This window comes from Rhopilema esculentum, chromosome 17 (assembly GCF_057945365.1).
Source record: "Rhopilema esculentum isolate cy_ngs chromosome 17, ASM5794536v1, whole genome shotgun sequence".
Taxonomy (NCBI): domain Eukaryota; kingdom Metazoa; phylum Cnidaria; class Scyphozoa; order Rhizostomeae; family Rhizostomatidae; genus Rhopilema; species Rhopilema esculentum.
The window spans coordinates 820572-833835 of record NC_142831.1 but is presented as its reverse complement, the minus strand read 5'-3'; the positions used below and the strand labels follow the sequence as shown (position 1 = coordinate 833835).

The window sequence follows — 13264 nt, the reverse complement described above, 5'->3', positions numbered from 1 at the left end:
TTAAAGCAGGGCAGATATAACAAACGTTATTGAGTTGAATTTTACGCACATTTTTCAACTATATGCCAGCTACCAATCAGTACTTGTTGTCATACTCGTCAAGGAGCTTTTTTAGCCAATTATTTGTCGTCTATTGCGAATATGAAATTCAGCAAATTGAATTGTGTTTTGTGAATAGCCTATTGAAGGAATAGCCATTGATTCTGCATGATCAACACGGTGCCATATCGTTGAAGTTACCTCTTGACAGTGATTATAAAACTGATCTTTATTTTGAATTCGTAGGGAGTCCCAAGCAATGCATCATGGGAAAATGCCATGAAGATGATTGTCACTGATCCACGATATACGTATGTACCAATTGTACCAATTCTTTACACAATCCTTTTTTCTGAATCAAAAGAACAGCTTTGTTGTACTCTCTTTTCGGCATGATCAACCGAAAATGTTAACGTCTACCAGACTTTTGTTTGCTGAATTGCTAAATGTGTTTACAAACAAGTTAGAAGGGGGCCTATTATAGAGGGTATCGCCGCAAAACCATATAATAATCAGCCGAAGTCGCAATCCGCAGACGCGTTTTGCCAATTTACATCGAAAGAAGCAAGACGCATCTTATGTGAAGCCGTGATTCGCGTAGAACTATTGCCAAACCCGTAGTCCGCGCGTAGTTTTTGGGTTGGGGCGTCAACCCGTTAACTTATAATAGTCGCTTTTAGAAATGAAGCTTTGCAGAAAGCAGTTATTTTCCTGCCTGTAGATTTTTTACCACGCTAATAATATGCCTCCTTTTTTATGTAAGTAGTTTTATGTTCGCAGTTAATTCGATCGGTCTTCAACTTTCTCCAAAATATTGCCTTACTTCTTAAGTTAAAATATTTTTTTAGTAAGAACTTATGTTAGCATTGAAGGTAAAGGTCGTTCTGTTTATCTTCACTGCTGCGAGGCTGGCTATTCATATGAGCAGTTTTGCATCGCAAGAATACTAACCAATCATAAGCTGTTGTTTTGATGTTACTTGACAAGTTGGGTATACGAAGCCTTTTTATATGGAAACATTACCTTTAAGGTAAAGGAGTTGCATATTTTAGTAAGCACTTTTTTGAACTGCTCTGAACTTATCAGATTTTCGTTTTAGCGCGCTTACGAAGCTAAACGAGAAGAAACAAGTATTCAATACTTACAAACAGCAGAGAGCCAACGAGGAGAGAGAGGAACATCGAATGAAAGTATGGTGCTTTTCGATATATAGTAGGACTAAACTTGAAAATAAGTAGTAACTAACTTTTGTTGGCAATTTAGCATATTGTTATTTTTTCACATATTAATAATAACTGATTAAAAGCCCACGGAAATTTAAGATAACAAATGGTAAATTTTTGTAAAGTCATGCTAAGTTTAGCTGAGATAAAATAGATTCATGGATTCATGGTTTCAAAATCAATACATATGAACCAGAGGCTCAATTTAAGAACCAATTTTTTGTCACAATGTTTAAAATTCACCGTAATAATTTTGTTGAAACAGTGAACCTAATTGTATTGATGTTGTTGCTGTTTAAGCTAAAACAAGCTAAGGAAGACTTGCGTCATTTCCTGGAGACACATCCCAAAATGCATTCCTGGACAAGATGGCGGAAAGCATCGGAGATGTTCGATGGGGAAGAAATATGGAACGCAGTTAACGAAAGGGAAAAGAGGGACATTTATGATGATGTAATTTTCTATCTGGCGAAGAAAGAAAAAGAGGATGAGAAAAAACTCCATGCTAAAAACAGAGAATACATGCTTGATGTCTTTAGTAGCATCTCTTCGATCACATACAAAACACTTTGGTCCGAGGTAAAATTGTTCTCCATTTTTTTAGATTTAGGATATGTGAAATTTCACGCTTTTGTTTTCTTACCTACATTACTGCTTCGTTTTCTAGAGTTGCCCAACTGACTAGAGGTCACTTTTAACGAACGAATTCACAAACGATTCTTTTTCATGGTTTTCAGAGTCATAAAACAGATTTGTTAACTGTATCTGTAGGATTTGATAGTTTCAATGTGTAAGACAAATTTCTCAATTAATATTCGCTAGTATGAGTGGTAGCCCATCATGTCTCATCTACACCCTATACCTCTGCAAGAGGAGAATCATTTTTCAGCTGCACTTGTGTCTATTTTCACCTTTCAATTGCCATAAGATTTCAAAATTCTGGACTTTCAGGTGTATTTTACAATACCGAGCTGAACTCTGGGTATCTTCTATTTTCCAAGTTTGACTGAAGCATTGGACAAAATGCTGGAGACCAAACCATATTTTGGATCACTCCAAGATTTTCTTGCACCTTACAAAGCGTGATATGGGTGGATGACCCCTTCTCCTTTCATTTTAGGCCCAAGAAATACTTAAAGACCATTCAACATACAGGGATGACGAGGATGTGATTCGTAAGTATTCTGCCGTGTGTTCCTGCTTACACGTTTGACTCAGACACATTTTCAATAATTGACTTGCAATGTCAAGAATAGGGTGACGCTTTATACTGAACAAATCATAATTCCAATTAATATATTTTCATTTTATTTAACGAGTGACTGTCTACCCATAGTTATATTGCTGTAAAGCATTGCAGAATCTACTTTTGCAGGATTAGAAAATTTTGCTTAATGATGAAATTTAACACAGCCCTCAGAAAGAGTGATATAGCTCTTTATAAAAATGCATCAAAATAGATTGCTGTTTACCTCATCAGCTGTATTCTGATAACCACCTATCTGCATATTTCTCATTGCACATTCCGCAAGAATGAATCACATGTTTCTTCTCAATAGCCAATCACGAGTTCGCTTGTTTCTTCATTCTAGGAATCATGTCAGATGATAAAGAAGATGCCCTAATTGCTTTTGACAACCATGCAAGAGAGCTGGAAAAGGTGATAAATCTAGTACTGCACCTCAGACCTTTCCTTTAACTCGGTATTTGACGGTTGACTATCCTTAGCAAACGATCTTATTAAATAACTTTTGAAGTTATCGTCAAACTAGTTTCCGCAAGCTAGATAATTGAAGAAGCAGAGGTGCAAGTATTTTGATGACATTAATCATTGGGAATGTTGGGGTTTCAGAGAAAACTGTCCGTGATACAGGGAAAGAAATTATTTTTTACATTGAACAGCACAGAGTAAAGATTGTAACATTTTCTACCAGGCAGCTTAGAAGCTTTGCTGGAAATATCGGTTCCATAGAACAATTTTGAGCACGTAGAAATTCCAAAATAAGGTAAAGCGAATGTAATAAGTTAAGGAGCTACTGTGATGACAACAAGATATACTTAAATTAGATTTACGCAATATGCAATTTGGTTGAAAACAACAGCGAATCGTAACGATTTTGACAAGACAATTTATGTCATGAAAAAAGAACAGAAAACTACAATTATACTTAGTGAATCCATCATGGCCATTTTAATTAACTGATGTGTTAACCTAAGATGCTGAAAAGTAATCCCAAATCTCAAAACACCTTGAAGTGAACGGCTAAATTATTGTATCTCCAACTGAATAGAGAATTTTTCATGGAAGCTTTTAAAGTGAAGTCTTAGCGAACAATGGACCTATTTCCTTTCTTTGTAATATAGCATTTATGTTATGCAGTTAGTCAGCTCTACAATTAGTAAGTTAGCAGTTAACAGCATCGACGCAGACTATTTTTTGTATTATTTTTGGGGAACATTACAGACAGTTTGTTTTAGGTTATTTGAAAACGATGTTCGGAATAATTATATTTGTTATGAATTTCAAATATTGCCTCTTACAGGAGTATGAAGAAGAACGAATTCGGGAGAAAAATCGTCTGAAAAGACAGCAACGGAAAAATAGAGAAGGATTTCTCGTGAGTTGTCTCATCTCATTCAGTCATTCTGCTTGTTGTAAAGGACCAACTTTGAATACAATAGCTGCACGATATTCGAGGAGCGCGTAGGACATTAAAGATTGAGTGGGCTAAAACGTTTGGGGGGGGCTAAACATGCTAAAAACCAAGAGCAGGACGATTTTTGGTATGATTCTTAGTACATTTTGAAAATTATTGTAGCCACCCCCATCCCCCCGAAAGTAGCCCCCCCTCCCCCGCTTCCGCCGCCCCTGATGATATTGTCTGATTTCTCCAAATCCTTTCCTTTCATCCGGCCTATACACCTATTCAAGGTTTTTGTTGATCTACATAAGTGAAGCTTTAGATTTGATTTGTTTTTGTTGACTCACCAGGCGCTGCTGGACGAGCTTCACAAATCAGGCTACCTGACGTCAATGGCCAGGTGGATGGACCTCTATCCAAAAATAAGCGCAGACGTGCGGTTTGCAAACATGCTCGGCCAACCAGGTTCGTTTTTTACGGTGACCTCCATAGATTCTACGGTGACTTCTGTTCAATCGTGTCAGCGTATCAGTAATGTCGACGGCCGACAGCACAGTTTAGTCTTGCCTTCTTGTTTTCTGTATTTCTCGCCAATCTCTGAGTGCAGACCATGTAAAAATATGAATCGTCGTATTTTTATTTTCCCCACTGCAAATCAGACTACTGTACAAATGGAGACATTGAAATTCCTAGACATTGTCCATCTTAACTGATAAATCTCTTTGATAGTTAACGATATCTTTGTTGTGCTAATGACAGAAGTACTTAGTATGATTTGAAGCTAGATTGAAGCTATTTAGCGCACCCTCATATCGTGAGTTTGTATTCTGTATGATACTATATTTATGCGCTAGTTCTTGTAGTATACGGATTGAAGTGAATTGATATTGAATTGAATTATTCACCTTTGAGATTCACAGTCTTTGCAAATTATTTATGCCTAATTATTGTAGCTAGCACATGTGCTACTAGTCATTAATCGGCGAGTTTTCTCCCGTAACAGGATCGACTCCTTTGGACTTGTTTAAATTCTTTGTTGAAGATCTAAAGGCGAGATATAACGACGAAAAGAAAATCATCAAAGAAATCCTAAAGGTATTTTGTGTTTGCACTGAAGAAATTTTGCTTGGAGGAATTTATCTTGGTTTTCTGTGATTGTCAAAATAGTGGCGCTGTATAGATATTTTCCTTCTAGAAAGATTTAATATTCTTCTGGCTTTAGATCAATTAATATCATCGTAATGTATTCCTTTTGAGCAACCCAAAGAATGAAGTCTTCTGCGCATTTAAGCAACATGATTAGTGGATTTCCTGGAGGATTCCCAAAAAGGGGAACTCGCTAACAACCAATCACGATTTGCTATGCCCGACATGCCTTTTTCATTTGATTTACAAGCATTCGCCGAGCTAGAGCAACTGCTTCAAACTGCTTTAGATGACCTACAAGTAAAAATGTCTGCATTTCAGCTTTAATTTGTCTGTCTATTTTTGTATGTTCTTTTTAATATCTTTCAGGACAGAAACTTCATTTTCGAAATAGACACAACTTATGACGAATTCAACAATGTGATCATGGACGACGAACGCTGTGCGACTCTGGACCCAGGAAACATAAAGTTTGCCTTTAACAGCGTGAGTGTTAGTTTAATTTCAGAGGATGTTATGATCTTTTCCGTGGACACGTGTGTATAAAAACCTGCTTTTTGCTGCTGTGCGGTGGAAAATCTCAGCTGCCTTTTTGACATGTTGTATCATTCAAGGCTCTTCAAAATAGTTATATATTTATATATATTTGTTTGATATAGATTATAGAGAGAGACCAATTAATGACAAAAACGTGCTAAAGTTATAAAAAGAGTGTCACTTTAAACGCGGCATCTTCATATTTACCCCATTAATGTCACCCAACTTTTGTTTTCTTTCTCTTCCTGCTTATATAAGAAAAACACTGCTTTCTTGTTGTTTTACATTGCACGCACCGATATCTTGCCCGCTCTTTCCCAGCTGCATATTTATTTTTATTCACTCATGCTAACCAAATCCGCACAGAAAGTTAAAGGAATAGACTAGTTCTGATTTCTTTCGCGATCCAGAATGCTAATTGACTGGAAATTTTGTATTATAGATGCATGAGAAAGCAGAAGGAAGGGAAAAAGAAAGACTGAAGAAGGAAGAAAGAGAGGTATGTTTTCATACATGCTACAGACCCGACATGCAGGAGTAGCGAAGACCCATATTCAATAAGACAGCCTATGAACCGTCAAAATTTTTTGTTGTTGCTAGCAAATATTGAATACGCCATGATATGCATTGAAATCAATACAAAGTACTGTGTTTTGCAGATGAGGAAAATATGCTTGCACCTTACCTGTAGTGGCCTATTTCCCATCCAGTGGCGGACACTTGGTCAAATATTGGGGGGGCAAGCCTATTGTTTTAATAAGATGACGTCACATTTCCCATTGTTTTAGAACAAAAGTCCATTGTTCTCTAAAGTATTGGGGGGGGCGGTCGCCCCCCTCGCCCCCCCAAGTGTCCGCCACTGTTCCCATCAAAATGGTCCTGCTGAATATTAGCGGCCTATATTCTGGTGTTGAAATTCCTCATCACCTTTCTTATTATCATAATATTGCATCCATCATTATTTTCTTGTTTGATTTTATAACTAGTATATTAGAGTGGGTGTATAATTTTTTTGGCTAATGACACGTTTTTTCTATTCTAGTCGAAAAGAAGAGAAAGCTCGTTCAAGCAGCTTTTAAAGCAGGCAGCGCCACCTTTGGAGCCTGGGGACAAATGGGAAAGCGTGAGTTGCCCCGCTGCTCTTTATACCCAAATTTCTCAGACTTTGTATTTTCAAACTTAAATTAGATTTCCTGTCAATCGGCGAGTTGGTTTTGCATTGTATGTCAGTTCATCAGACTTTTTCCTTGACCCTGCATGTCCAGGATGAAACTTAATTCTTTAGCTGACGAAATCCAAAAATCCGCCCAGGCCTCCCTATGTGAAGCCTTCTTCAAGTTGAAGTAATGGAGCTAGATCGTAGATTTTCTTAATATTAGAACATTTCTAGCGTTCTCCTTAATCGAAGTACAAATGTTCGCTGGAAACAAAGAAAGTAATATATATGTATTTTTGTATTTTTGTCTCGTTTAAAACACGATGAAATTTTGAGATTAGATTATCTATTACAAAAAAATGAAGAAATTAATACCTCTCAATAACTTTCGTAGGTAAGAAGCCGGTTTTCAAGTGAATCGATATTCTCACAAATAACTTTAGAGTCAGAACGGGTCCGTATTTTCAAAGACTTTATGGGCACGATCGAAAGTAAATCAAAATCAAAGAAAAAGTCATCGAAAAAGCACAAAAGGAGGTCGAGATCATCATCGGTACGTGGCAATAGATTACATTGACTTTGTCGGGTTTTTAAGAAGAGATTTGTCGATTAGTATTGTTATAATAAGACTAGCGCTAATCAGGTATATACTCAGGTCTTATCAAACTCTGTGTAGAATGATTTTTGGCCCTTTATTCTGTTCCATGCTCCGTTACATACAATCTTTAATAGACAGTGTTTAATAAGAGAGAAAATATAAAAGAAAATCCCCCTTCCAGACCAAAAAAAGGCCAAGGGTAGTTTTTGGGTGCCCTGATTTCCCCTTATAAACTTTCGCTATAAAGGGGCTTTTGGGTGCCAAATTACGTCTGCAGTATACGTAAAGCGTTTTTCTCTATAGCTTTGTCTTGCACTGTTGGTCGTCAATGTTTAAGATTATCTTTTTCAAAATAGTCAAAACAATTTTCAAATTTCTCATTGCTGCATGACTGGCTTTTTCTAAGTTTTGCTTCCATTGATCGTTGCCCATTTCATTTCTCCATTCAAAGGCGTGCATACTTTGCGTGTAGTGTGTTCTGCAACACACGGAGATAGAGAAACATTGAAGAAGTCTAATGCGATGGCAGTTGATACCTTTATTTCTATCGTTGGTGCTTTTTCAAGACATGGAATAAATGATGAATGATTTAATATTTTTTATTATTGCAGTTTTCGTATTTATGCAATGATCAATTGCAGGTCTCGCTTTCCGAAGAAGAACGATCCAGAAAGAAAAAGAAACGAAGGTCAAGATCCAAAACTCCATCGTCAGCGTCAGAATCAGGTCAATATTCATCTTCTGTTGTATCGTGGTTTATTGGTCCTAAGACATTGCAGACTTAACCGAAAGAGGCTTGCATATTTCTTTCGCCTAACTTATATTACCTAGCTTTCTCGTGCTCCACCTTTTTCATGGTCGCCCTGAAGCTCTTCATGCAAGCCGCGCCACAATATTGTAAAATTTTCGAACCATGCATTTACTGACATGATCCTGCTTCTATATTTGCGTTTCCACCTTTAAAGCTAGGGACGGAAATTTTTCTATAACGAGAAATTACTTGAAGTAAGAGAGCATGAAAGCATAGCCAAGGGCATTCATGGCTCCATCTAGTTTGCTTGTTATTTTCTAACTCTTTGAAGAAGCTTAAAAAGCATTGAGTCGTGGTAAATAGGCCTTCCTTATATGGGGCTCATTCGCTTTTGGCGTGATCGCTGCAGTTTCATGTGACGTAGACATCTGTTGTTGACAACTTGCTATTGACGGAAGCTGCTTTCTTTATCAGTACGAGGCAACTTCGTGTGATCAGTTTCAGGTCCGCCAATAGCACTGCAGCATGAAAGTCAAGACTCAGCGTATTTTGGGGGTACCCTTCTTTTAACATAACTCAGTGCCTCTTTAAATGACTACCTTTTGAAGTGGTAATGATGGTTTTCCAATTTACTGTTAGTTCGTCTTGCTTACAATCACATAGCGATATTTATGTGCCTTTTTTACCTTTATATTGATGTTTCATTGAGGTGAGGATTTTCTTGAAAGCATAATGGAGAAGGCTCATTTTTGCCTTAGGATCATGAATTATAAAGGTAGATCAAAAAGAGATTGACAATACTCTTCGTTTCAGAACAAGAAGTGAAAAAGAAAGAAAAGAAGCACAAGAAGGTGAAGATTGAATTTTCTATAACCAACTTTATCTTTCTGGCTTCTTAGGTTTTTTCCTATGCTTTCTTTTCTTTTTGGGAAATCCAGGGTATAAAATCTTGTCTACATTATCACGACGATGGGCATTTGAATGCGTTTGGCAAACTTTACAAAGGAATAAAACTTTTATTGTCACAGAGATATATACATTCATTTATCAAGTGACCCTCGAGTTGTTCCACGAATTTTATTTTGCTGACAGCTATCATGTTTAAACATAGTCAAAAGACTACAATCTAAGTTCCTTTTTCTAATTGTTTCGAGCATTTAAACAAGCGATGCCGTGAATTTTCAATTTGTAAGTCCTAGGTTCAAACTTAACATACAGGATACAATGTAAAATTTTTGTCTTATGCTTTTATTTTTATTTTTAGAAAAGCAAGAAGAAAAAGTATTACACTGTAAGTGTGAACAGCTCTCTGCCACCTGCTTGTTTTATGTTTTTAGTCGTCAAAGAAGTGCAAGATTAGACCCGGGTCATATTCTGAGCACGTGGTCATATTCTGAGCATGTGGATGCTCTTGGCAAACATGGCTCATTTGATCATGTTTTGCTTTGAATCTGCTTTTATATTGTGGCCGCAGAGCAAGCTTTTTGGCTACGCCGTAATCCAAGATTTAATGTTAGATAACTTCAGAATGATGTACTCTTTGTTCGTGGATCTGATTGTTATTTCAAACCTTTACCTACAAGGAATCGAGTAGCGCACAAGAAATATTTGCCCATTCAATTTTTCTTGAGTCCTTGAAAGTAAATTTTCAAGTAATTCAAAGGATCGAAATGACAGGTTGTCAATTATTTAAGCAGACTCGCTTTGATAGAGAACTCTTTTTCCTTGAAGATACAATTTAGCTTCTACCAGGTCATCCATAAAACTTTTATGCTCGGGGGGGGGGGGGGACGCAAAGTTGGGCTCACGAGGCGTAAGATTGCAAACAGGCCATTAGCACCACTAACCATTCGGCATAAAGGAGGGACTTTATCAACAAAGATCTCTGTATAGAGATGGTTATCCAGTAGTTGTTTGCTAACAGCTATTCCTAAATTGTGATGGCGTTAATGTACTATTGGTCTTCAATATGAGAACATTACTGTGTATCTTATTTCCTATTTTCAAAGTGTTCAACCGATCTTTTGCAGCCTACACCATCTGGATCCGAGTCGGAAGCAGAGGAGGTCGTTAAGGAAAAAAGTGAAAAGAGTAAATCGAAGCATAAGTCAAAATCAAGAGAAAAGAAAGAAAAAAGGGAGAAGCGAGAGACGGTAGATTATGACGATGGGAAGTTGAGTGAGTCAGGAAGTGAAGAAGGGGAAACTCGCTCGCCTGTCCCATCTAAGAAGAAAAAGGTACACAGGCACTAAAGAAGAACATTTTTTGTTTGTGTATAGAAAAGCTAGAAAATTATTGTTGTACATTACTTGGTAACATTTAATTTTTTTAAAATGTTTTGCTTGCGTTCAAGGTTTCTGATGTTGGTTTGTCTGCTCAAGCTACGGGAGAATTAGAACTCATGGTTGCAAGGAGTTCCCCCATTTTTAATTCTTGCAAAGAGCTCCCCTTTGATTGCATAGTTGCCTGTTTCACGTGTTAAGTTAATATTTTTAGTTTTGTATCACCAATTTTGGTTGCTGACAGATCTAGCTAGTAAACATAGCAAGTGAAAGATGTCTAAGAAAAAATTTTAAGTTGATCTGTGTTCTTCTGTGTTTCTTGCTGACATGTTCAGGAAATCAGAGAGAGACTTGTAATAGATAAAGTTGTTTTAATCTTCTAGCTTTGTCAAGATATCCAGTTAATATATTCAGCTAAATCTAGCAGCTGCTCAGTTTCACCTATACGACCTTGACCCAAAAGATGTTTATTTCGATGCTTCCTTCTTTAATTATTCATCTCCATGCAGGTATCGTGAAGTTTGAAAAAGCTCACGTAAGCCTTTTGCTGGTAAGGCACGAGTTTTTTCTTCTCAAGGCTCGTGTAGTGTCATCTTTCCTTACGACTGGTTGGAGATTTTGAAACATTTGGATAACTTTTAGGGCTATTGCTGTATAATTCTGGTCTTCTTTCTATGTGGTGGTACTGACCTGGTTGTGAAGTAGTTACTTGTTTCCTCTGCATGTCTGGTGTGATCTTGATCTGTTTCAGTGATTTCACAAATATGTCCACACCAAATCATATATTTGTCACAATAATCTTCCTCACAACATCTATTCATATTCAAACTGAAAAACTATTTTTTATAAATAATAGAACTATATTCCTGCTGCTGTAATTTGTCTTGTATCTATTTCTTTCACTTTTGAATTGGCCCTTGTATCTATTTCTTTCACATTTGAATTGACCAACTACCCGCCTCATACCAATCTGGTTCTTCTTTATCGATCTTATTGTAAAACATTTATCACTCGACAGGTGATGCCATGATGTAGGGAGTGATAACAGCCAACCGTTTGTAATTAAAATATTCAAAACTAAGAAAATTAACTTCATGCACATAGGTTTAATTCAATATGGATGGACAAGGTAGGGCAGCGTGTAATAGATTTGAAGCAAAAAATATGATGAAAAAGTTTATGCAAACATAAAATAGATTTCGCAAGATAACTTCCTAGATGTCTAGATGCCTAAATGGCCACAGGTTATAAAAAGTTACCCGCTTTATATTGTAGAGCCTTATAAAAACAGGACTGAATGGAAATAATGACTTTTATACTGAGCACTTAAACCCGTACAACAAAATTCGAAAAAGTAAATCTTTCTCATTGAACGTGAATCTGATTTTGCAATATGATATGAATGATTTGTCTGAAAATCAATTATATTAAATGTGACAAAAAAATGAAGGTTAGATTAATTATAAAGATTTCTGTTTTGCATCTAGATATTTCAGCTCATCAAGAGTTTTCTACCAAGCTACGGCTAAAATAAGACTCGATATTTCCTTGTTATTACATAAACCGCTAGCCGTAATGTGTGGTTCATTTTAATTTCAATATGCAATGACGTCACTAGCTGTTCTCAAGATAGATTGATGGTTAATGAAATTGCCTGCAAATTAACCCCTAGTGCAATAACTTCATCGTCTTGGTTTTTCCTATTCCCTGCAGCATGGCAAACCAGCTTTGTTTGTATTAGCAAGCCATCGTTCACACCACTTTGTTGCTAAATGGTCTGCTTCAACCTAATTAAATGATTGCTTCATGCACTTGTTGCTAAATGAAAGACAGAATGGGCGTATCTTACCAATGATGCACTGGGGCTATCTGTTTGCTGCTCTGTTTTGCAAAAAAAGGCAGTAATATCCCAGGTAGCCAGTGCCACCAGTCGTATGACATTCTATTTCTATTCTCTGTCGCACAACTTATTTCCTCAGTTTTCCCAACTCGTCTTTCTACAGGTCTCTCCAGAATGGAATCGTGTGTTAGGCAGAATTGTTTCTGTTACCTGACAACTCGGGCCTTTTCTTTTTGTTTGAGATACCCTGTAATTGACTGTACTGAATGTTATGCAGTTTCCTTCTTTATGCTGTTATTTTCATTTTTGGCGGCTAAAGAACACACCTAAACGTAGTACACTAATGATCTTAATTCAATTAAATCAAGTTTAGTTCAACGTATTAATCATACTAGCCTCCTTTTTTTATCTAATGACATTATTCTCTTGCTGCAGCTAACCCCGTTACTTCCATTTCAGACTGACTGGGACACATCGAGTGAAGACGAGGCTATGCTACAGAAGAGAAAACGAGAGTTGCTGCAGAAACTAAGAGCCTCGGCACAGCAGGATGGCGATTATTGAACAATGCGCAAATTCTTCACCAGCTCTCCAAATAGGCCTGACGATTTTTTCATCTCAGAACACGAAGAACTGTTATTTTCAACGACTTTTAACATCACACACAGCAGGTCTTCTAATTCTGTATCGATGATTCCCTCAGTAGGGGATTTTGATACCATCTTATTTTGTATTACTTTATTTGAGTAGAATTTATTTTAGTCTTTTTGGTCACCTTCTTCCAAACCAGTGAGTCTAATATTTACTTTGATGCGTAAACCTCATAAAATTCCTTGTTCTTTTTTCTGATTCAATCAGATAATTTCTTTTCTGAGACAGGCAGTTGCCCGTATTGCTTGTTGGCGGAGAGGTACTTCAGAATCTTTCCAGTAACAGCGATGTATATAACTTACCGTTATCAGAATGCTTAATTGTTATGATAATTTATCTACTTCAGATACTGTTGCTCACCCTAAGAAATGATTGTTGAAGATATAATCGTAACTGTAA

The 13264-nt window shown here is 36.8% G+C and overlaps 1 protein-coding gene across 3 annotated transcripts in view; it reads left to right on the top strand.

Annotated features, from left to right (window-relative positions):
• LOC135696371 (pre-mRNA-processing factor 40 homolog B) overlaps positions 1-13264 on the top strand; it is a 25730-nt gene extending 12466 nt beyond the window's left edge. For 2 of the 3 annotated variants that reach the window (XM_089113317.1, XM_065215746.2), the window contains exons 10-26: positions 286-350; positions 1139-1229; positions 1563-1841; positions 2383-2437; positions 2855-2922; positions 3806-3880; positions 4255-4369; positions 4908-4999; positions 5420-5536; positions 6030-6086; positions 6630-6710; positions 7138-7296; positions 7983-8067; positions 8906-8943; positions 9357-9383; positions 10123-10329; positions 12674-13264. In XM_089113317.1, the coding sequence (XP_088969443.1) occupies positions 286-350; positions 1139-1229; positions 1563-1841; positions 2383-2437; positions 2855-2922; positions 3806-3880; positions 4255-4369; positions 4908-4999; positions 5420-5536; positions 6030-6086; positions 6630-6710; positions 7138-7296; positions 7983-8067; positions 8906-8943; positions 9357-9383; positions 10123-10329; positions 12674-12778 (1716 nt within the window). In that variant the 3' untranslated portion in view covers positions 12779-13264. The remainder of the gene's footprint in view (positions 1-285; positions 351-1138; positions 1230-1562; positions 1842-2382; positions 2438-2854; positions 2923-3805; positions 3881-4254; positions 4370-4907; positions 5000-5419; positions 5537-6029; positions 6087-6629; positions 6711-7137; positions 7297-7982; positions 8068-8905; positions 8944-9356; positions 9384-10122; positions 10330-12673) is intronic. The other variant, XM_089113318.1, reaches the window with a different exon arrangement.